Genomic DNA, 24,997 nt, shown 5'->3' with positions numbered 1-24,997 from the left:
GTGTGCCCAAGATAATTATTTCGACAGTAAAAAACTTCCCTCATTTTCAGAGTACATGCAGAAATGTCCAGAAGGGCTGCCGCATGCCGTTTTTATTGAGCGTCGCAAGCCAAACCTATGAGGAGCGCGCCGCCCCTCATACTAGGCAAGGGAGGCGCTTCCGACATACGGCGACTCCGTAAGTCCTTGCCTCCAATAAAGCTGAAGTGAACAGAGGGATCTCTGACCACAAGATAGTGTACTTCACATGCACGCTTCCTACTCGATCACAGGTACGTAAGGCCAAGTAATATCACTGTTAAATATTTTGATTCTGCTGACAACCTTCAAAATGTGCATTACGTAGAAGAGCCACTTCTACAGCTTTATAACGTGAATTCTTTGTGGAATAAGTTGAAGTCTTCGTGTCACTTTTGTATTAGGAAATTCCTTCCAGATAAAACAAAAAAAGTTGGCAGACAGAATCCTTGGATAAATAGAGACATTTTTAGTCTCAAATGCAAAATAATATGATATCGAAAATCTAAAGATTAGGACAGGACGATCGTTAGTAGGATGAGAAATGTCTTAGCTTTAAAACTGAGAGAAGCAAGGGAACATTTCAGAAACACTTGGTCAATTTGCCTCTCAGAACACCTAAAAATTTTGGCAATTCCTATCTAATAAGGACTCCCAACTTTTGTGGGAAATATGCGATGGTGATTAACAATTACAGATGCAAAGAAAATAGCTGAAGCGTTACGCCTACTGAAGCACTACGCCCATGCCGCGGTCTCTCGCACCACCGTGGACAATGAAAGGAAGCATGTAGTTCAGAGTTTCAAGAACCCCTTCGCCTGTCAGAAGGCTTTTCAGTTTCTGAAAAGAATGTTCCCGCTTCACGTTCCAACATACAATGTTTGGCTCAGTTTTGCAAAGGGCATCGGTTAGAGGACCGGTGACATTTGCAAAGTTGCGAATGCAGTTTCTGTAGTAATCGGCTAGACCTAATAAGAAATGCGAGTCAATCTTTGTTTTAAGTGAAGGGAAGTTAGTGATAGCCTCAATTTTAATTTCTGATGGTCGCCGCTTCTCTAGACCAACAACATGTCCTAAGTACTGAACCTCTGTGCTAGCGAGATGACATTTGCTCATTTTCAGGGTGAGGCCTGCACTGCGCAATCCAAGAAACATCTCATTCAAGTGTGTCATGTGCTGCTCTCAGTTCCTAGAAAAAACGGCACTGTCATCAAGCTAAGGAGTGGGAAAAGACTCTGCTCTGTACCTGGGAGGGGGGGGATAGAATTTTGTTCATTAGCTTAGAAAACATGAACAGGGCGTTCTTGAGCCCAAACGTTAGTACTAGCAGCCGAAATGTGCCGGCTGGATACGTAACGCTTGGTGGCAGCAGTGGGATTCAAACCCACACCTCCGTAGAGACTGGTGCACAGTTATGCTTTGCTCTTCAGCCAGCATAACTAGATTGGGTTTGGTCAGTGACGCGAGAATCATGATTGCTTTACTGCCGTTACAGCTGACCAGAGTGTCGTTGCAGCTGTTGCTTGTTGCAAGATGCTGCAAATGCTAAAATGCACCGCTAGTGCACCCAATAATGTCAACCAAGCTGTGCTTTTACCATACCGGTCGATGAGGCCACCGCCAACATACGCTCCATGCCGCAGTCACCGCTGTGTTCGCCGTTACTACTGCTGCCAGCTGTTACATATTTGGCGGCAGAATGAGCGCCGGTAGTTGAGAAACAAACGACCAGCACCAAGGTCCGGAAGACAATCGCCCTTTTTTTTAGAAATGCACTTTTTGTGCATTTCGTGACCAGTCACATTGGCGCAAACATAAAAGAGAAACGCGAATGTCAGCGAGTGTAGCAATCTTAAAGATGGAAGCGTGAACAAAAGGGAAGCACTCAGACATAATAGGCCACACATTCTCCGTCATCACTGACCATCATGTGCTCTGCTGGCTGTGATCAGTCAGAGGCAGTGTTGCAACATTTTACAGTCATGTCAAACTGAGACAAAGTCACTAAATTTTATTAAAATTTGCTCAAAATATGCTAAAATTGTTGCTAGAACTGTGAAGTGAATTTTAAATAATGTATACTGTTTGTGTATACATTGTGTAACACATCTGCTTAAACGTTTATAGTTCATCTAGTCCTGTGTAACTGAAGAATAAGCAGTGAATCTACCAGCAAGGTGTAGATGACTTTTACTTTTCTAATGTGCTTAAAAAAGAACAAGGCATGATGAAACCGCGCATTTACTTTTGAATTTAGTATTGCATATTATCACATTCCAAAAGAAAACCGGTCACCTTATGTTTTGCGATTGTGATGCCTTCTGTACAGAACTTCTACTCCTTGTCCCACATGATTCTGTGCAGGGATGTCCTCGCACACGATGCCCAAACCTACGAACATTTAGGCGTCTGCAGAACCTACGACAACATTTTTTTGGTGACCTTCACCATTATGTGCCGCTACATTGAAACTTGGACCTTTTGCCAAAAAACCTACAATGCTCTCTGCTGGTTGCCTTCAGCCTATCAAAGTTCCTACCCAGCCGTTCTGTCACTTTGGGCTGGACTTGCATAGGACCCCTCCCTACATTGACGAAAAAAAGAAAACGCATATAAGTCGCACCAGTGTAAAGACACACCTGTTCATTCGATAAGTGATTTTAAAAAATAATAAAAAAGAATACAATGACGTTTCACTTCGTGAATGCAGGTCACGCGAAAGCATATCGGTGCCATTCCTATATAAGTGCATTAGCAATACAGTCGAACCCGACTATATCGAACCCATTTAGATCGAATTATTCTGTATATCAAACAATTTCTGAACACGGTATAGTTACAATGAGTATATAAGCAAAAATTATGGTTACATCGAACAAAAATAGCAGCAACTCCCGATATATCGAACGTCAAGCGAAGCAAAAGTGCTTCGCTTGAACCAGAACCAGAAGTTGGGTTTCCCTCGAGGTGGTGGGGAAACCCGGCGGTGCGGCTCCATCCAATCGCTCTCCCTATCGTGACCGCGCTGCGTCGGGCGAGCTGTTGACACCCCCCTGCAAGAAATGATCCTAGCATGCCTGCAGCGCTTGCTCAGACAGCCAATCAGAGGCTCTTGTGCCCTCGTTGTGCAAGATAGCGTAAATGCGAGTTGTCTCGCTGCTTTTCTGGTTTATTGTGTTTGCGCTTGTGGGCCTTCGCCCGCAGTGTCGCCGTGATCGAGTGGCAGAATAAGTTTTTTGCTGTGAAGCTTTAAATCATAAATTGGGTCAAATGCGGTGAGAAGTCGGATGACCCCGCAGCATGCAAGATTCCGAGGAGCACTCTCAGCACGATCTTGAAGGGGGAGATTAGGGCTAAAGCGGACAAACTCTCGACTCGGAACCCGTGGCGCCCAACGCGTATGCACGGCCGTGTACAAGTGGTTCATCCAAAATTGCTTCAGACGTGCCGGCTTCCGCGTGTCCGGTGATGACTGTAAATTCTTATGAGTGCGATGAAGCCGTTGCCAATGTTGCCGAAGTTTAGAGAGCTGTCAGAATATCCGGAAGCCATTGACGAGTCAACGGTCGACGACTTTGTGAGTGTAGATGACAGTGTCGCAACCACGGTAGAGCCCGAAAAGGGGGGGAAGACTAATTTGCCGACATGGTACCTAGCACAATGAGGAAAGCAACGATGGTTCTTTGCCCACATCCTCCGAAGTGATTGGTGCACTTGCACTAGTCAGTTGCTTCTGCGCGAATGTGGAAGGCTACATCCTCAGCTGCTCCGACTCTTTAGACTATGTGGAGAAGTGCATGCATCACAGGTAGCGAAATCGCCCAAGCAGAAAAAGAAATACAGGACTATTTCATGCGAAACTAAGCTATTTTCATCAATAAAGTTAATTTATAGATGGTGTGCGTTTTCATGACGTCCAATTCTTTAGCAGGCTTATGTCGAAGTATGCCCTATATCTAACTGATAGGCGTTCTTTTGCAAGATCAATAGACAGTCGGAACCCGCGATAACGAAATACTGCAATAACGAAATTCTCGCGACAACAAAACATTTTCGTATCCCTGGCGAACGCCCATAGGATTCAATGCATTTCGTACCTCTCGGCAACGAAATGTCACTGTAGCGCAATCCCGCATCAACGAAATTTGCCGGAACGTAACTCCACATATTGCGTAAGGCTAGCATGCTCCAAAATGTGCTCAAATGCGATTGTTTTGCACTAAAATTGCATTAAATACCGCAACATTACACTTGTGCGGGCGACGCCATTTTTGTTCACAAGAACAACCAAGCGCCAGAAGCAATCAGTGCGCTGGAAACACGTCATGGCCACCATCTTGTTTGTTGATTGCCCGTTTGAAGCTGAACCATGAGCAGCACGCACATTGCTACCGACATGTGATGACGGCTTTTGCATGCCTACCAGGTGAGATTGTAGATTGCTGTTCGAAACGCGGTCAAATGCACCAGGCGCCTGACTCTCTCTCGAAAGAGTTGAGGTGGTCCTCGTGAGAACACAGGCGCTCATGAGGAAGTGTGAGAACCAACCCAACTCTTTTGAGAGAGAGTCAGGCCCCTGGTGCATTTAACCAGACTTGTACAGGACATCAAAGCAGTGCTGCTGCAGTCACAATGCCCAACGACACAGCTTTCCTGTTAGGTTTCTGATCAGTGTTGCCATTTTGGCGATTTGGTCTCTATATTTATGACATTTTCGCCTTTTTAACCCCAATGTCCTATACGCAGACACAGCCAGCACATCAAGAAGCGCTGCATTTGTCACCAGCGTAGTCGACAATCACGAGACCGAAATAAATGCGTTGTCGGTTTCCAGAGCGAGCGCTACGGAAGCAGAGGAACTAGCTATAGCGTTCTGACGGACTCTCAGACGGCATGAATAAATTTTTCCAGGGTGAAGATTTCTAGGGCCGCGCATCGTATTCTGATTGGGGCACACCAGCTCCCGCCATACATACAAGTTTTGTGGACTCCAGGGCATGAATCCTTATGCGGCAATCAGCAGGCACACGCCCGAGCGCATGCACACCGGGAGCCGCAAGAGGGTCATGCCGAGCAGTTCCACACCAAGCCCATACTATTAACTACACACACATCCAACAACACTATCGCCTTTCACCAAGAACACTACCGCCGCTTTATAATTCTCTGATGCGAGAGGAAGCCGTAATATGGCGAAAACTCCACACAAACACATATCCTCACTTGAGTCTCTACCACGCCATGCACCCTGCACTGTATTCCTATAAATGCTTTCACTGTGATCCGATCAATACGCAATGCTTTACCACATGGCTTGTGCAAGCACACCACAGCTCACACCCATAACATGCCCCACCACACAGCAATGGGAGGCAGTGCTGTCCAGCTCAGACTCGACGGACGAGCTCAACCTGGTCAACCGAGCGAGAAGCGCAGCCAAGGCCGCTAGCGGGACTCATGGACTGAGGGGACTGCCCTCTGCAGAGCTACCTATGCTAATATGCTCTTTTCTATAAAGTTTACTCTCTCTCTCAGAAGAGTTGACAGTCACTTTAGCATGCACTAAAGAGGATGAAGATGAAAGCCAAGCCTACGCGCTGACGTGACATTAATTATTTTACCTGACATTCACATTCAAATGCCTTGTTACTTCCTAATACTTGTTTTCTCCCACCGAAGGCCGTGGGTTCAAGTGTCTTAGTTAATTCAATATTAATTAACCGTGCCTTAATTAATATTACATTAATTAATACCAATCATTGTGGGTTTGACTCCCACCAATGTTCTTTGGTTCAACCATAAATGGCGGCACCATCAATTTTAGTGCCATTGAATTTTGGCCCCATCAAAGATCGAGGGTTCGACTCCCACCAAAGGTGGTGGTTCGAGTGCCTTAACTCTTTCTTTACCATGCCTCTTCAAATTGATCACCAGTGAATGATGCTTTAGATCACCAATTTTGACTTATTGGAGCTGTTTCTTATACACATAAGGCCATGCAGTAGTTAGTACAGGCACTGCGCTTTAAGAATCAGCTAAAATTTTTGCAATCCGATGATGTGATTTTTGACGGATGTTTTTGCGAACCAATGTGCGTATGTTGTAGCGAAAAGAGGCGTGGCTGTCACCTTCTGCCATGCTCGAGAAAAAGCATGCTGCTCATGATTACACCGCACCAGCATCAAAATTTTGTAATCAAATGACTCCCAGCACGTCACGAATTAAGTTATATTGCTGGCTTTGGCGTCCAACAGTGCTGAGCAGTGATAATTAATCGAAAATGACCCCACCTGTTCGCTAGTGAGATTTCGTTTGGAGTCTGAGTCGTTTCATTCCACTGAAGTGTATTTCTGAAGGTCCACCGCATCTCCAACATGTGGACCCGGCTTTTACAACCAGTTTCCAAAAGTTTTGGTAAGTCTTCTCTCGTAAAATCCCGGCAAGGGGGGCTGCCGGTGTCACTGTGCAGTTATCGAAAGTTGCTCCCATGACATCGTCCCACGCGGCTGCATCGCGAGAAAAGTGTCCTGCTCAAAATTATGCTGCACCCACAGTTGAATTTAGTGATGAGGACTCGAGTTATTATTCCGAAGATGACAGTAAAGACCATTCAAGCTCTGACGACAACGATGTTTTGAGTCAGCATGGGACATCCGCAGCTGTTCCCCGGTGAGTTTACGGCCTTGAGCGGTCTCCTTCCTTGTGTGCGCTGTGGGGTCTTTGGGTCTCACAGGAGTACCGACCACTGCGGATTCAAGCTTAGCGAGCCACAGGGCTGCTTCAGCCGTCAGCCTCTTGCTCCTTGGGACTGCGCCCGGTACGTACATGCCTCCTCTCGTCGGCCGGCACCTTTGTGACTAGGACTGAGCTCACGCACGGTGCCTTTGCCCGTGCGGGGAGCGCGTACCTCGTGTTGATCCTATCCCGATGCTAAGCCGAAGAACGGGTGCTTAGTGCTCGCACGAGGTTGTACCACGTCGAGCCGCACTCATCGGAGGCCCAAGCCGAAGGAGATTGCCAGAGCTCTCGCAGTTGGCCCATCGGTTATCGCGAGAGCAAGTAGCATAGCCGCTGGGACTTTTCCTAGCAGCGTGTCCCAGCTTGAGCCTGTGCTCTCGCAGCGACGTGCTACAGGCGCCCCTGACTGCATTTTCCGCCCTTGGTGCGGGACCCCTTTGGTTCCCCGCTGTCCCGGGACCGGGCGTTTGTGCAGTGTCGGTTGCCCTCGGACACAATAAACGGTTTCCGTCAACTTAGGGCAATACTGTGTTCTTGCGTGCATCGCTCAGTAGCCCCTTGTGGCCTGAGCTTGCGCGCAGCGGTGCTAGAGGCTGACGCGGCCTTGTTCGAGCTCGCTAAGCTCGAACCCGCGGTGGTCGGTACTCCTGTGAGACCCGAAGACCCCACAGCGCTTATCTGTCAATCTTTTTTCATGACCTGAGAGCTCTACTGATTATCTTCAAGTTGCATACTTCGCTTGGTTATGATGTGCTGCTATCGGCAGCAAAGAAACTTCCGTTCATGCCAAGAAGGCTGCCTAGCTGCAGTACATCTCGGCCCAGCGCTAGGGATCAGCGCAAAACAGTTTACAACAGCATGGGATTTCTTTTTACTGTTGTTCTCTGTAGAGGTGATAATGACTGTGCAAGAATGCAAACAGATATGCTTGGATGCATAATCTTGTAGTTGCCCAGCTACGCTGAAAGTGATCGGTCCTGGAAGAGGCGCATGACTCTAGACGAACTGGTGAAGTACGCTCCTTGGACTTCTCATCTGACCATCCTCAGAAGATGCCAATAAGGCGGAACTGCAAAATGTGTTATGAAAACTTCAAAATTGAACAGAAATCATACGTTATGGGGTAAAATTGTGTAGAGTACCTATGCTTCACAAAATCCTACTTCACCGCATGACATGAGCAACGAACTGGTCTTAGTTTTTTTTGTTTCTTGTATCCGAAGTACGGCAATGTACTGAGCATTTAGTTTTTCAGACACTATTCCTGGGTTATTTATCTTTGAAATGTATATTGTGAATTTTTTTATAATAATATTTTTGTAGGTATCGTGTTTTTATTGTTTTTATCAACTGGCATCGAAAATGGCGCTTTCTAGAATTTTCGTTTTTTACCAAATTTTTTGTTTGGCAACATATGTTTTTGGAAAGAGCATTTCATTGTGCACAATATGCTATGCTGCATTGTGTTTTGGAATATTATTTGTAGTGGTAAGTAATTTTTCCCTGAGACCTATAAAAACGACATTTTCTCATGGTAATGAAAGAGTTAACTTTGCCTTAATTAACACCAAAAGTCCAGGGTTTGGCTGCCACCAAAGGTCGTGGGTTTGAGTGTCTTAATTAAAACCAAAAGTCATGGGTTTGCCATCAATGATGGCACTATCAGTTTTGGTACCATTGAATTTTGGCCCCACTAAAGATTGAGGGTTCGACTCCCATCAAAGGGGGTGGTTCGAGTCTTTTAATTAACTCTATCTTAATTAACTACTCCTTAATTGAGACCAAAGGTTGTGTGTTCAAGTGCCTTAATTAACTTATATCTGAAATAACTGTGCTTAACTTTGCCTTAATCAACACCAAAGGTTGTGGCTTCACTTCCCACTAATGTTCGTGGGTTCAACTATCAATGGTGGCACCACCAATGTAGGTGCCATTGAATTTTTGTCCCACGAAATGTTGTGGGTTTGACTCCGGCCAAAGGTTGTGGGTTCAAGTGCCTTAATTAACTCTATGGTAATTAACTTTACCTTGACACCAAAGGTCGTGGGTTCAAGTGCCTTTATTAACACCAAAGGTTGTGGGCTCACTTCCCACCAAGAGTCATGGGTTCAACTATCAATGGTGGCACCATCAATGTTAGTGCCACTGAATTTTAGTCCCACAGAAGGCCATAGGTTCGAGTGCCTTAATTAACTCTATATTAGTTAACTTCACCTTAACTAACACCTTTGGCGGAGGTTGTGGTTTCAACCTCCGCCAAAGATTGTGAGTCTGAGTGCCTTAATTAACTGTCTTAATTAACTGTGCCTTAACTAACACCAAAGGTCGTGGGTTCGCTTCCCACCAATGGTCATGGGTTCAACTATCAATGTTGGCTCCATTAATTTTGGTGCCATTGAATTTTAGTACCACCAAAAGTCAAGGGCTCGACTCCCACCTAAGGTTGTGGGTTCGATTACCTTAATTAACACCAAAGGTTGTCAATTCGAATCCCATTAAAGGTCAAGGGTTCGACTCACTATGAATTATGGTGCCATGACGTGGATGGCATAATACTGGGCTTGGATTTTTCTTCCCATGAGCCATCTTAATGTCCCATCAACCTTCCTGACAGTGCAGCCATGTTACCGACACCTCCACCCTCACTTTCACTGATGTGCTCAACATTCTTATCAAACAGCAAAGCAAAGCAATGATACCTTATGGTCTATTATCCTCCATCTGTGTTCTCATCAGCTGGACCCATCGCTTTTCCTCTACAAGCACTGTGATGAAACTCATTGCTGTCGAAGTACCACATGCGACCTTAACATTTTGCAGGGCTACTTGGTGTACATCTCTGGTTCAGCTAGCATGATGTCATTCAGGAACAGGAAGGAGACCAGAATACGGCTGACTAACAACTGAACTTTACCAAACGCATGCAAAAACCTAACAGCGACGCAAAGAAAACATAAGTCTTAAAAACAGAGGGGGAAGAACTTGTGCATTTAAATACTTTTATCTCAGGCTTGTGCACACGGGAGAAACATATTCTATCGTTTTCTCGGATAAGGTGATGGACAGCATGCTGATGCTTGAGCTGCCTTTTCACACACAGATACATACACGCACAGATGTGCGTGTATGACACGCACATCTGTGTCGCTCCTTTTGCCGCGGCACGTATTTGTCCAGAAAACATCCAACAGGCTGGAGCTTCTGCTCATTATTCATGGCACCTTTTGTTCCAGTGTTCTGAAGAAGCTCCACGACGCCACAACTGCTGGCCATCTTAGAATATCCCGCACATACAATCACGTATACAACAATTCCCGCACATACAATTTTTTTTTAGCTTGGCTTCTAATGATTTGTTTGATGCTGTGCTGCTGCATTTAATATCTGCCACTGATGTAAGTGGTCTTGTGTGCTGCCCTCTAGTCTTCTTCACCCCTTCTTTTGCATTCTGACCTTTTTGATCTGTTAACTACATCCACCCTAGGATGTAGTTCGTAGGGGTGGATGTAGTAGAAAATGGGTTTCCTTTGCAACAGACTACACACTACACTATGTGGTATACTATTATGCGAGCCTAAACAACTACTTGCATCAGTGATATTGTTCACTTCCTGCCTTGTGGCGTCATCTTCCATTATATGAAGTACGCCTCGGCAAGTATGCGCAGATTGCTGCCAATACTTCCTCTCAGATGCTGCACAAGACCTCCTTCACTCCTACTTTGTGGAGCACAAAGCACACAAATGGGTTCACCATGTGGCTAAATCCCACATTGATGGAAATGCCGGCAATGTATGTCTTGAATGATCACCGTGATTGGGCCACCACATTGCCTTGCATCACCGTTTGCTTGCCATCAATCCCATCATGACACCGCCGGTCTCTTGCCACTTACCTATGGTTCAGCTGCCACCCAGCTTTACCTTTCGGTGCTTTTTTACCTGCTACCCATGATGCTGCCACTTGGGCTGTGCTTATGCACCGCTCTGCGACCCACAGTTTTCCCCGAAAGAGATCTGTGACTGCCGCCAGGCTGACCTCTCTTCCAGGTCTCTAGCACTTCTCTCAGCTGCCTGCTTTTCTGCAGAGCTTCTGTTGCCACTGCACAGAACCTCGCAAGGTTTTACGGCATCAACTGGGAGATGTGTGAGCTGGGGATGAGGTGTGAGAAGCACTGCAGATAAAGAATAAAGGGTGCACTGCACAGTGCTTGCACTTATTTTTTATTGCTGTTGGCTTGCATCGGTTCTGCAGCACATAATAAACAGTGCACACTGTGCAGATGTTGTTGAAACAACTTGATACTTGATTTAAAACATTTTATTTTCTTGAATACAGTTCAACAAGGATGCTGGTGGTAAAGACGCGCCGCGACCCTCTCTTGCGTGCATCTTATTATAACACCTCTGGAATACCACTTAGTTGGACTGGTTAGGAGCTAACCACTGCTGCTGTGACCACTGGCTGTGCAGGACTGGGACTTCCCGCACTTTGTGTGTGACCTCAACATCAAACTGCCTGGGCTGCATGCAGCCTCCTTCAAGTACCACATGTTCCAGAAGTTTGTCCACTTGCCCGAGATTGTCTTCCACATTAGCGGTAAGTGCATCACTCATCAGCGGAGCCAAAATACTTATACTGCTGCGAATACTTCCTTTAAAATTTTGCACTCCTTAGGGTGCGTCTTGTGTGTTAACAGTGCATGCCCAGTAGTTTTCTGCCAGATACTATGTGCATTTTAGTAGCATTGTTTGCATCTGTAGCATTGCTTGCAGGAAAGTAACAGGTTCACAACATTAACCCATTGGATACCAAGGCCAGCAGACTGCCAGGCCCAATAATAGGGGCCATAGTGCCAAATCTGGCGATTCAACAGGCTGGACAAGTGGTTGACCGGACATCTAGTTCTCGTTTATTTGTGATTTAAGTAAAGTCTGAATTCTTATAAACTCGCCCAAATTTCACTTCTTGTAGGAGAAAGTATGCTATGCTTGAATGAAATGTTGTCACTTGTCTACGACAGTTGAGCCTAGATCTGTTATATCTTTAGTGTTTAGTATTTAACGGTTTGTGTAATGCCCATAAGGGGCAAACATAATCGGTACAGAGGGACTTATGGCATGAACAATATTAACGCGATAGTGTTAAGGCCCCGTGTTGCAAAAAATCCGGTGTCGGCACCGGACGTCACTTGGCGAGAAATTATTATGAACCACAACCATAAACACCATCCAAGTGGGTCAGAGGCATTACTGAACTAATTGAATTCCTCAAAGTAACATGCATCAGAAACATCGTAAAGTACAATCTAAACACAATATACAGACAGGATAGTGTTGGATTGTAATTTGAGTATATGAGAAAGCATAATTCTGTTACGCGGAAACTCAAACACAAACCCCTTTTCCAGCATTTCTACTATTCATATGGTGGCTATCGCTTCCTAGACTTGGCATGTGTTGGTGGGCTAGTTGGTTAAGCATGATTACAAAGACGGTGCCGAATAAAACAACACACGAAGAAGGGGGACACGAGACAGCACATAGGCGCCTATGTGCTGTCTTGTGTCCCCCTTCTTCGTGTGTTGTTTTATTCGGCGCCGTCTTTGTAATCCTAGACTTGAACACGCCAATTTTGGAGGCCATGGAGCGGCTCATCCGTTTCTTTGCAACACCTCCAGATGGCACTCACCTCCGCCGCATCGCATGCCATTTCTACCAGAAAGCTCGCCTGCATGCATAGCATTCGGCGCCAGTGTTTCCCGGGAAACATTACGGTTACAGAAGCTGCAGTTGCCAGGAATCATGAGAAGCAGTTGGGGGTCTTTGAATGCTATCACACTCCACTATTAAAGGCCAAGCTTACATGTCCTCCCAATTTTTTTGTAGCCAGTGGATTAAAGGAAGAACATAGATGTGATTCATGAAGATTATATCTGTGCGCAATATTGAGAAATATAGGCACCATGGTGCTTAAGCACCAATGGCCACACTAGCACAAACATATTGTAACGTAGATTGAAGACAGAGTCTTACAAAATAGACGCTTCTGTTTAATGGCGGGCCAGGAGAAGAACGTGCAGCTCACGCGTTTCGTCGTCTTTCATGGTGCCGACCTTTGCGCGTGCCGTCCCGCGGTGCGGGAGCCCCACATCATTGTTTCAATTGCCCCCCCATGCAAAAAGCGACCGTCTCAGTCGCGTCAAAAAGTACTTTCGGCGAGAAGAAATGGAGGTCCTCAGGTGCATCTTGGCGTTCATGTATGCACATAGTAGTGTTTCATGTGCACTACATGAACAACTTCCACGCAAGGACGACGACGGAGCGAACCGGGGTAGAACTGCAAGGGACGACTTCGTAGGTCACGTCACTGAGGCGGCTTGTAACCTTGTAGGGACCAAAATACCGGAGGAGTAACTTTTCCGAGAGTCCACGGCGACGGATGGGCATCCAGACCTACACGGAGGCACCGGTATTGTAATGGACGTCGCGTCATCCTTGGTTGTATCGAAGGGTGTCGGTATGCTGTTGGCTCCGGATACGGTGCCGAGCAAGCTGGCACGCTTCTTTGGCTCTTTGTACGAATTCTTTCGCGTGTTTGCTGGTCGGCCTATTATCAACCAGAGGTAGCATGGCGTCAAGTGTTGACGTGACGTGGCGCCCGTATACAAGTTCGAACGGCGTAAACTATGTAGTCTCCTGTACAGCAGTGTTATACCCGAAAGTCACATAGGGTAAAATCTCATCCCACGTCTTGTGCTCTTCGTCGATATACATGGAGAGCATATCAGCCAGCGTTCTGTCCAGACGTTCTGTTAATCCATCGGTCTGACGGTGATACGCAGTACTCTTGCGGTGAAAGCAATGCGTCAGCTGGAGAACGTCCTCCATAAGTTCGGCTGTAAATGCTGCACCGCAGTTGGTGATGAGAACAGACGGTGCACCATGTCGTAGGACGATGTGGCGTACAAAGAACTTGGCCACTTCATACGAGTTTGCTTGCAGAATAGCTTCGGTTTCAGCGTACCGAGTTCAGTAGTCGGTAGCGACGACTATCCACTTGTTGCGCGAAGCGCTCACTGGTAATGGCCCAAGTAGATCCATTCCTATTTGTTGGAACGGTACTTGAGGAGGGTCCACAGGGTGGAGAAAGCCCTGGTTTAACTGGTGGTTTCTTGCGGTGCTGACAATCACGGCACGTCTTGATGTACCGTTGCACAGAAGAAAAAAGTCGGGGCCAGTAATACTTCTGGCGTATCCTTGCTAACGTCTTAGAGAATCCCAGGTGTCCCGCACATGGCTCATCATGGCAGGCTTGCAAAATGTCTTGGCGCAGCGCTGATGGCACGACAGGAAGGTACATATTTGGACCGCTTCCGCAGTTTTTCCTGTAAAGGACGTTGTGCAAAGAATACGATGATAAGCCGCGCACGAGCGACCGAGGTAAGACACCTTCACCTCCTTGAAGGTGCTCGATCAGCGGCAGCAGCTCAGGGTCAGCGCACTGGTCCTTAGCCATCTTTGTGGCATCGATAACGCTGACACATGGCAAGTCATGGTCAGGGTCCGAGGACGTCGTACGGAGTGGTGCGCGTGACAAACAGTCGGCGTCGCTGTGCTTCCTTCCAGATCGGTAGACAACTGTAATGTCGTACTCTTGTAAGTGCAGGCTCCAACGGGCTAGTCTGCCTGAAGGATCTTTGAGGTTGGCAAGGCAGCACAGGGCATGGTGATCGCTGACAGCCTTAAAGCGTCTACCGTACAAGTAGGGTCGGAATTTACCAATTGCCCACACAACCGCTAAGCATTCTTTTTCAGTGGTTGAGTAGTTTTTCTCAGCCTTGGTGAGACTGTGGCTTGCATAAGCAATGGGGCATTCTGCACCAGGTTGCCACTGCACAAGAACTGCGCCGAGACCCGTATTGCTAGTGTCGGTATGAATTTCAGTGTCAGCGTCTTCGTCGAAATTAGCAAGTATTGGGGCCGCTTGCAAGCACTTGCACAATTCATTGAACGACTGCTGCTGCTTGTCCGACCAAATGAAAGGCACATCGTTGCGTGTGAGCCATGTCAGAGGCTCAGCAATTCTCGAGAATCCCTCGACGAAGCGCCTATAATATGCGCACAAACCAAGGAAGCGTTAGACAGCCTTCTTGTCTGTGGGTGGTGAAAACTTGGCTATGGCAGCTTACTTGTCTTAAAGCCCCTCAATCTCCCAAAGTAGCGCCATTCGCTTCCCTCCTCCTCCGCTCGGCGCGGCCTCGACGGTGGCGCCGCCGGTGGTGGGCCTGCCGTAGCAGACGACGGCTAACACGCTATGGGAGGAAATCTGCAAAAAAGTTCGTTCGAGCCCTGCGGAGCAGTTTTTTCAATCGCGATCTTTCTTCGTCAGTCGCTAACTGGCCTTTAGAATTTCGTGTTGGAATGGCGGAAGAAATTGTGAAAAGGACCATTATTCAAGGCGTATTTAAGGCGTAAAGCGCGCGACGTTGAGAGTTCGTGTTGCTGAAACACGACGCAAGCACGCGGTGTACTCAAACACGCGCGTAATTACCAAAGTTTCAGGTGCTGACAGCGTGAAAGTGTGTGTGCGTGGTTTCGTAGGTTCATTTACGTACCTGCAGGATACTTTTGTTCGGCCGGCGCGTGAGAGATTCCGGCTGTGTGCGGTCAGCAATGCCGGGCAACAGGGCCGTTTTTTTCATTGCGGGGTGCTTTGGTAACCGTTACGATATGTTTTTTTTTTCAAGTACTGCTCCACGAGGGCACATGTAATGGCTAACGGTGGCCTCTAAAGAGCACGTGACGTTAAATAATGCAGGCGTCGCAGGGAGGGTTCGCATACAAAATTGGCTGTCCGCGATCTTATACCCCCTTGGCATGCACAGGCTTCGACGAGCCCCATCCAGCCCAGGTTCTAGCTTTGGTGTTCCCGTTGCCGCTTTGGTGCCCTGGAGGCGCCGTCAATAATACGGAATAATGACAAGTTGTTACAAGTAGTAAATAAAATTTATTGAAGAAATACAATCACGCCGAAGCGCCAACTTCTAAAGCAGCGCTAGCACGCGAGTATTATGAAACGCCAACGAGGAATTTACCGGCCCACGTACGACTCTACGATCAAAGTGCACGTTAAACATCCCCAGGCGAGCTAGATAAAGTTATCCGGAGCCATCCACTACGACCTCCATTCTAGCCTTAGTCGCTTTGGAACGTTAAAAACGTTAATCACCACAAACCAAATCAATACATGCGGGCGTACATTCGAGGCTAAAAGACTGCATCGTAAGTCATAGTGAGCATTGCAAAAGCGTCGAGAATGTGCTAACTTCTGGTGGAGCTCAAAACACACCCTGAATAAAGTCGCTTTTATGTCACAGGCCAGCTGCAGATGCGTGCATTTTACCGCAAACGAAACTACATGAAACAAAGAGAGCACATTCGAAAAAAAAAAGTCAGACAACGCGCTAAAATCCACGCAGACCATGAACACACATTTTTTCGAAGCGGAAGGCGTGAACTAGGCTCAAAGTAAGAGGTTGTGAGTAGCCGTGGCCCTTACTTCACTCAGCCGTGCGTTCTTTGCCACTTCCTTGAAGTCAGCCCGCCCGATCCTGCGAATCCACACTTCTTTTTGCGTTGCCCCCGCCGGACGGCAAAGCAAAAAGCTTTCTGCCCTCGCTGTGTCTGTTGCGGCAACCGAAGGCGCAGCAGCATGGCATCGCAATTAAGTTGTCGGCCCTACACATTCTATTACGCTAACGCACTCCGTCAGTCCGCCTGCCGTACTTTCGTCGCGCAGGCCCAACAATGGAGGTCGACGCGCGCTGGAAAGAAAAAATATACAAAAGCGCGGCGACTGCTCCGCGCTGGAAAGAAAAAATATATAAAATCGCGACGCTTGCTTCCACGTGACACAGATTGGCCAATGGGGGAGCGGAGGAGGCTGGGGCGGCAGGAAGCGTGGAGGAGGACGCGCCAGGGTAAGCGGGGTGGCGGAAAGATCTAAGAATGGCGCTACTTTTGAAAAATTGAGGGGCTTTAACTTGTCTGGGTCTGGTCAGACGCTTTTAGGACCAACGACATGGCCAAGGAATTTGAGCTCTTGGAACCCAAAGTAGCGTTTTTCAGGCTTGATGGTGAGGCCGGCAGTACGGATCGCCGTGAGGACACTCTCGAGTCGTGCGAGATGTTCATCAAACATGCTTGAGAACACAACGACGTCGTCCAAGTATACGAGGCAGGTTTGCCATTAGAGTTCAGCAAGCATGGTATCCATCATCCGCTGAAAGGTGGCAGATGCGGAACAGAGACCGAAGGGGAGAACTTTGAACTCATAAAGCCCATCAGGTGTCACAAACGCTGTTTTTTCACGATCCTGTGCATTGACTTCAATTTGCCAATACCCTGATTTAATATCCTACAAAGAAAAAAAATTGGCATGTCGTAGACGATCCAATGCGTCGTCGATGCGTGGCAATGGATAAACATCGCGCTTGGTGACACGGTTCAACTTTCTATAATCTACACAGAAGCGTAGTGTGTTGTCTTTCTTTCTGAGTAACACTACAGGGGAGGTCCACGGGCTTGTGGACGGCTGGATCACGTCGTCTTGGAGCATCTCTTTCACCTGATGCTTTATCGCTTTCCTTTCCACTGGAGAGACTCTGTAAGAATGCTGATGAACAGGACATGCAGACTCGTTCGTAATAATGCGGTATTTTGGTATGGACGTGCGCCGCACTTTGAATGACGTTGAAAAACAGTCCGCAAATTCATTCACGAGACTTAGTAGACGGTCTTTCCGATAGTCTGGCAGAGTGGTGTTAACGTGAATCCGTTCTTTTAGGCTGGGTAACTCAGATTTCTGAGACGATGCGATTTCTAATGTGGCAATGTCAGTAACATCAATGATTTTGCGAAGAAATGCGATTGTTGTTCCCCACGGTACATGCCGATATTCGTTGCTAAAGTTTGTTAGCAAGACGACTGAACATTTGTTGTGCACCTGAAGAAGCCCTCTGGCTATGCAAATGTGGCGCTCAAGAAGCAGAGGGATGTTTGCCTCCACAATTCCTTCTGCGTGGTCCTCCATGTCACATCGGACAAGGGTAAGCACGCTGCTTAGGTGGTAACGTGACGTGATCGTCAGCTACGCCAAGCGCGATGTCACGGTCGTTGTCATTACTGTTCGCTATGGCTTGCGTTGTAGCGAAGCTGACTCTAGACTCTTGCAGGTCAATGATAGCAGCGTTCGCCTGAAGGAAATTCATGCCGAGTATAAGGTCCTTTGAACATTCAGGAAGAATGACGAAGTAGCCGATGTACGTGAAGCCCCGAATGTTAACTCGTGCCGTGCATTGAAGTTATGAGGTGCCTTCCTGCAGTACGAATCTGTAGTACGATTATGAAGTGCCTTCCTGCAGTACGAATCTGGATTATCTTCAGTGTTCGCAATGTCAGCAACCTCACCTCCGCAGGTCGCTGGACTCAGTTTTCCCGGGAGGCAGGGCTGGGTGAGCGATGCCTTGTTGTGCTCAACGTGAAGATGGGGCTGGAAGACCTGTTTTGGATGGGTGACGGTGACCAGGGGACACGGAATCGTGGGGCAAACGAGATCCTGGCATCCGCGAGGTAGGCTTCAATCTCCAGGGAGCATTCACCATTGCGCGGGCACGGCGCATTCAGTCAAAATCCGCGGAGCCAAGCTCGGCGGTAAGGACACGCCTTGTAGAGGTGGTTGGCTTCACCGCAATGAAAACACAAGGGCTTCCGGTCTGCAGTGCGCCATACATCGCTCTTGCGGGGTGGTCGTGTTTCAGACATGAATGGCGTGCAAACGAGTCCTGAAGTCGCCAGTTGCTTGTTCAACGGCACGCACACCATGAAAGTCCGGGACGTCGCGCACATCGTAAAACGTCGGGGACAACGAACTTTGCGCAGTTTCCGCATACGACATGCGAGGCTGTGGCTGCTGTACCTCGTGCTGCGGTGTCTCGCTTCGCTCCGGGACTTGTACTGCCTGCCTGATTTCCTCCCAGACGACCTCAGCCAGAGCGAGCCGCGGTATCGATACCTGAGCCACCTGAAGCTTTTGGAGCTCCTCTCGGACAACAAGCCTAATGAGCTCCCACAAGGCGTCGGTATTGTCCAAGGGTATAGCGAGAGATAGGGTCAACATGTCGCGGTTGTACTGCCTTGTTCGCCGCTGCAGTCCCTTTTCCATTGATATGGCTTTTGCGAGAAACTCTGCAACGGTCTTTGATGGATTGCGTATTAGTCCACCGAATAACTATTGCTTGACGTCGCGCATCAAGTTCCTGAGCTTCTTTTTTTCGAGCATGGATGGATCCATGCATCGGAAAAGTCGGCACATATCTTCCACAAACATTGCGACACTTTTGTTCGGCCGCTAAACTCTCGCCTGAATTGCATATTCAGCTCGCTCCTTGCAATCGAGCCTGGCATATGTGCTGATTAGCTGCCGTCAGAATTCGTCCCATGTCGATAGGACCACCTCACGGTTCTCAAACCATGTCCACGCATAATCCTCGAGGGCAAAGTAGGCGTTGCGTAGCTTGCACTCTGGAGTCCAGCCGTTGAATTCTGCGACATGCTCAAAGTGATCGAGCCAGTCCTCAACATCTTCGAAGGTGTCCCCATGGAAGGATGTGGGGATTTGCGGCTGGTTAAGGACGACCTCTGTCGGTGCGGTTGAGGAAGAAGACAGAACTGAGGTACTCATCCTTATGACTCGATTGAGTAGAGGCTCGTGCTCAGGTGGCAGTCCTTGAAGTCGACGGCTTGTCCGTACGTAAACTGGAGTCAGTTCGACTGGACTTCGTACTGGCCTTGTAGGCAGTGTTCGATCTAGGAGTGGTAGCATGTACCCAGCACCTCCACCAGAAAATTGTAACGTAGATTGAAGATGGAGTATTACAAAATAGACGCTTCTGTTTAATGGCGGGCCAGTAGGAGAACGTGCAGCTCATGCGCTTCATCATCTTTCATGGCGCCGACCTTTGCGCACGCCGTCGCGCGGTGCGGGAGCCTTACATCATTGTGTCAATATTTCACGATGCACTGATGGAACAGCTGTGCCGATTGTGCCATATTGTGCCAAAAGTGGTCCTTTGTACTATCCTGCTCCAAAACAACATTTTGAACGTGTTGTGAAGAAAATGGAGAAAGAGCAACAGAAACAGTGTAAGCAATGCAAGAGTGACGGTACGTGGAGCAGACGAGAGTGACTTGGCTCACGAACTCGCCGCTGCCAATGGGCGCAGCGAAAACAGTTGGAGTTTCAGGATAAAGCAATGGCAGCGCCGCCACAATTTCAGCGTTGTTTGCATTACTCTCGGCATTTGCCGCAGCAGTCCGCTGGACTCACTCGCCCGTTCTAGTACACTAGAGCTCGATTCACACTCATGTGTGGCATTCGTTTTGCATTCGCATCTGCTTGCGTCAGCTCTGGTTCGCACCTGTTTTGGTTGGCTTGGTTTGTGATTCTTTTTACAATGATGTGTCTAAACCATGCCGTCCCGATGGAAATGTTTTTGGAGATGGTAAGCCAATATCCAATTCTGTGTGACAAAATGAAATCTGAATACAAGAACATGGAGGTGACACCTTCTTCTCATCTTCTGGACACTGCGATGATGCTGCAAAAAGAGCACTGGCAATGACATTGTCTTCATCATTTGGGTGAGTTGAGTTAAGAATGGAGGCCGAAGAACATAGACACAGTGACGATCTGTCAGCAGACAAAGGACATCTCGCACCTGCATGCAGAGTAAAATAAAGGAGGCGAGTTTTGCATGCTGCCACGTGACTGCTGCAGTTATGCACCGCAAGTCAGTGGGGCCACAGCAGCGTTTTACCACTGGTGGTGCACCGCACATTTTTTATTTGGTGTGGCTGTGCCTTACGAATATAAAGCCTCATTCTGTTGATGCTGCTTCGCTATCCTGTGCTGGGCAGAATCAAAGCTGCATGGTATTCAGACCGTCTTGTTTGAATTCACTTACACGTGCCAAGCACGGATCTTGTGGTGCCGCCGCTAGGTGGCGCAGCGTGTCGAGAGGGAACTGTGAGAGAGAAGCCCGGCTGCATTGCACACTTCATACATGATGCATTTCAGCAGTGGCAATACGGTGTGTTGCTGCATTGCTTCAATTCTAATCGCAATAATGACGTTCATTGTGAGATGGGTTCTGCCAGAATATTTTATTTACTGATTAGTAAATAACTGCAGCACTATCGAGGCTTTTGTAACAGGGTGAAGTACACATACTCTTAACCACCACTGAAGCAATGAAATTGAAATGTAAATTTTATACAAACTATAACATCTATTATGTAGCTTGGGAAGGAAGGGAACAAAAAGAAAAACACTAAGTGTGGATAGTGTGTATGAAGAAATAATTTATTAGCACAAGTGAACAATACTGGCAGCGTGTTCTTTTGGGCTGGTTGGTACATGTTGTCACACAGCAGGTTGCTTGAACAGCACGACACAGGACAAAGGAAAAAGCCTAGGACAGAGTGCTGAATTGCAAGTTGGCACCTCTTTCCTTCATCCTTTGTCATGCTGTTGAAACAATAATGCTCAATAACAACTCTGAGATTCATGCATGGAACATCAGCTCACTTTTGCAGTTAGTAATGTGAACTTCCTTGCACTGATAGGAAGAAGCGGATGACAGGTAAAGGGACTAAGAAGGCTCTTAATCCCAGTGTAGTGTAGTGTCGCCCCCTGTCAGATCTCGGTGTCATCGTACATGCATGTTTTGTAGTTGTTTAGCTAGATGGCGCACCCCCCTTCTGTCATGTGACAAACTTGGAGGTGTCATCTGGCGTGTGAAGCCTTTACTAGATATAAACGGCCGTGGGTCGGCCGAGTCTTCGTTCCGGTTTTCATCGGGAGCAGTTTGCTCCGTGTCTCCTTCCTGCGCCGGCGCTAGCCGCGCGTTCGCCCGGTCGGGGCCCCCCGCTTGCCTGCCGCTGCCGACACAACATCTTTTGGCGACGAGGATGGGATTCCCGCAGCGGTTCCGACCGAAGCCCCGGGAAACCAGCGAGCTTCGTAAGTGAAGCGTCCTTTACGTGTCGGCACGGCCTGCAAACGCCGCCGACGCACTTGGCGTCGCGAGGCTTCCGAGCCTAGGCCTACTCGCCCCCTTGTTCTTCCGTGCCCCATTCCTGCTGCGAGCTCCGGCTTGTTTTCTGCACTGTCTCCTGCGCGCTACCGGGCATGGCGTCTTTTACGGCGAACCTTCCCGTTTTTCTTGAAGTGCCCGGCCCACCGTTAATTCCATGGTATCGCTGGAAAAAAATTTTTCAGGCCCACCTCGAAGCGGCCGGCGGTGGCGACTGGACGGACGCGCGACGAGCGTCCGCGCTCGTCAGCGCTCTCGGGCGTGAGGGACAACGGAAGTACTTTGCAGACGAGGAGCAGGAAGCAGCAAGGCAGATAACCAGCGCAGCGTCAGCTTCAAGCGAAGCAGCAAGGCAGTCGACCGGCGCAGCGTCAACGTCAAGTGATGCGGTCCCGCCAGCGTCAGAGTTTCCGAGACTCTTGCAGCGGCTTGACCGGCTGTTCGCCGCGTCAACAAATGTCCTGGCGGAACGGCACGAATTCACCAGCCGAAAGCAGTTCGAGGGAGAAGGATTCCTGGAATTCGTGACCGCATTGAAGGAGAAGGCGGTACAGTGCAACTTCGGCACAAGCTATGACGAGCGCGTCCGAGACCAAATCATACATGGGGTAGCGAACGTCAGCGTTCGCGAAAAGTTATTAGCTCATGGCGAAACCCTGTCCCTGGACAAGGCAGAAGAAATTGGACGCTCGTTAGAAGCCTTGCATCGAGCGAACCGCGCGTTCGGCTCCGAAAATGTACGAAGAATCGAGGCATCTCAACTTGGCGTTCCGTCGACGGGCCAAGATGGCCGACTTCTTCCGGGGAGCCGCCAAGATGGCCGACGTAGTCCGGGAGGCCGCCAAGATGGCCGACTTCTTCCGAGAAGCCGACAAGATGGCCGACTTCTTCCGAGAAGCCGACAAGAGGGCCGACTTCTTCCGAGAAGCCGCCAAGAGGGCCGACATTTCGCACATGGCTCCTCCGGGAACCGTGGTGCATGCGACCGGTGTGGCAGCACGAAGCATATTGCAACGTACAAGAATTGTCCAGCAAGGAACCGGCGGTGCAACGCCTGCCACACGTTGGGCCATTTTGCATCAGTATGCCGGAAAACCCGTACTGTTCAACACGTCTCTTCCGCAGAGACACTGTCTTCAACTTCCGCAAGGCAGCCGTCCGCGTCTGTCTTGACGGTAAGCGCTTTTGAAACTAAAAAAGATTTGGAAGTTCCGGTCGTAGTGAACGGCGTCGCCATGCGACTGCCGGTGGATACGGGAGCGTCTGTGTCATGCATGACGGCCGAAGATTTTAGAAATAACTTTGGTCGACAGCACAGGCTGTCACAACCAACAGTGGACTTGAGAAATTTCTCCAAGCAACGCATCAACATTCAAGGCCTGTTTCAAGCCACTGTCCAGTTTTTCCAAAGGTCATGCTCCGTCACGTTCCACATAACGACTACAGGAACATCACTGCTGGGTTTAGATGCCATCCAACGCTTGGGCATACAGATCGACGGTACGTCGCTGACATGTCGTCTACCATCGCTTCCTTCAGTACAGAGCCCCACAGGTGTGCCTCCGGGTTATGACCACCTCTTCAGTGACTAGTTGAGTCTCGTCAACAACTGTGTGCACCGAATTTATCGGCAGCAAGATGCGAAACCAGTATCTTCAAAGTTGCGCAGACTACCCCTGGCTCTCAGTGACCAGGTCCCAAACGAATTGCGACGTCTCGAGGACTGCGACGTCATCGAGCGCGTCGAGGCTTTTGAGTGGGTGTCTCCACTCGTGGTGGTGCGCAAGAAGGATGGAACCATGCAGCTCTGTGTAGATCTACGGAAACAGGACAGCCTTGTGCCTCACGTTAAAGAAAGGGTCTTGCAGAAACAGTGGCAGACTAAACAGTACGTAGACAAACGTAGAGGTGCTCAGGCAACTCGTATCAAGGTGGGAGACACCGTCAGAATAAGATTTAAGAGGAAAGGATTTTTTAAGTACAGTAAACCTCGTAAAGTCAAGGCCCAGATAGGACCATCTACTTTTTTACTCAGTGATGGGAAGATGTGGCATGTGTCTAAGTTAACCCTAGTGATAAAGGGTTCAGCAGGTCGTACATTGTGTACAAGTGACAAAGATTTTTGTACTCATATTCAAACTTGGATAGTCATTCCGATGACTTGTCTGTAGTGACAGCGTCTTCTCATAGTCATAAGCTTCAGTCAAGTAGTGCGTCTGACTGTATCACTTCCGAGTTTACACAGTCAGCAGTCGTCTCTGATTCCGTAGGAGAATCTGTAGCCTCCCAGGACTTGTTGGGACGTCGAGAGGTGCTTCCTGGGCAACCCTCTCCAGCTTTGAGCGACAACCACATTCAATTGTCCAACCAGGGGGAGGGAAATAGTGGGACGACTGGGTCTTTAAAGTCGACCGATACGCGTTACAACCCCCAAAGTTCTTCTGAGGTACGCACGCGTCCTCATCGTGACAGAAAACAGCCTCCGTGGCTCGATGATTTTGTTTCTGTAGTGTAGAGCGTATTGCCGTCTTCGAAATGCCACGGCTAGGGGCCTCGCTGTGACATTCAGGAGACAGTCCACATGTTTCAATAACACAGGTATAAAGTGCTCCTTGTTGCGGTGCAGTGAGTTTTGTGCAGTGTTCCTTGTCAGACTTTGTTTGAGTGACTGCCTGTGTTATGGTGCCCAAGACTGGTGCGCGTGTATGTGAACTTGGGCGGGGACGGATTGAATTTGTTGTGGACTTAAGTGCGTGCTTTGTGTGCGACTGGTGCGCATGTGTGAACATGGGGGGAATGAACTGAAATCGCCTTTGGACTTAAGTGCGCATCTTGTGTGCGCGTTTCGCTGTATGTTTACTTTGTTTCCAGGGGCGGATGATGTAGTGTAGTGTCGCCCCCTGTCAGATCTCGGTGTCATCGTACATGCATGTTTTGTAGTTGTTTAGCTAGATGGCGCACCCCCCTTCTGTCATGTGACAAACTTGGAGGTGTCATCTGGCGTGTGAAGCCTTTACTAGATATAAACGGCCGTGGGTCGGCCGAGTCTTCGTTCCGGTTTTCATCGGGAGCAGTTTGCTCCGT

The 24,997-nt window shown here is 48.4% G+C and overlaps 1 protein-coding gene across 2 annotated transcripts in view; it reads left to right on the top strand.

Annotated features, from left to right (window-relative positions):
* LOC142580113 (transmembrane protein 117-like) overlaps positions 1-24,997 on the top strand; it is a 161,048-nt gene that overhangs the window by 92,754 nt on the left and 43,297 nt on the right. For both annotated transcript variants that reach the window (XM_075690930.1, XM_075690929.1), the window contains one exon: positions 11,229-11,355. In XM_075690930.1, coding sequence (XP_075547045.1) covers positions 11,229-11,355 — 127 coding nt within the window. The remainder of the gene's footprint in view (positions 1-11,228; positions 11,356-24,997) is intronic.

This window comes from Dermacentor variabilis, chromosome 4, assembly GCF_050947875.1.
Source record: "Dermacentor variabilis isolate Ectoservices chromosome 4, ASM5094787v1, whole genome shotgun sequence".
Classification (NCBI taxonomy): Eukaryota; Metazoa; Arthropoda; class Arachnida; order Ixodida; family Ixodidae; genus Dermacentor; species Dermacentor variabilis.
The sequence above is the reverse complement of the archived record's forward strand: the minus strand, read 5'-3'. Positions and strand labels throughout refer to the sequence as shown.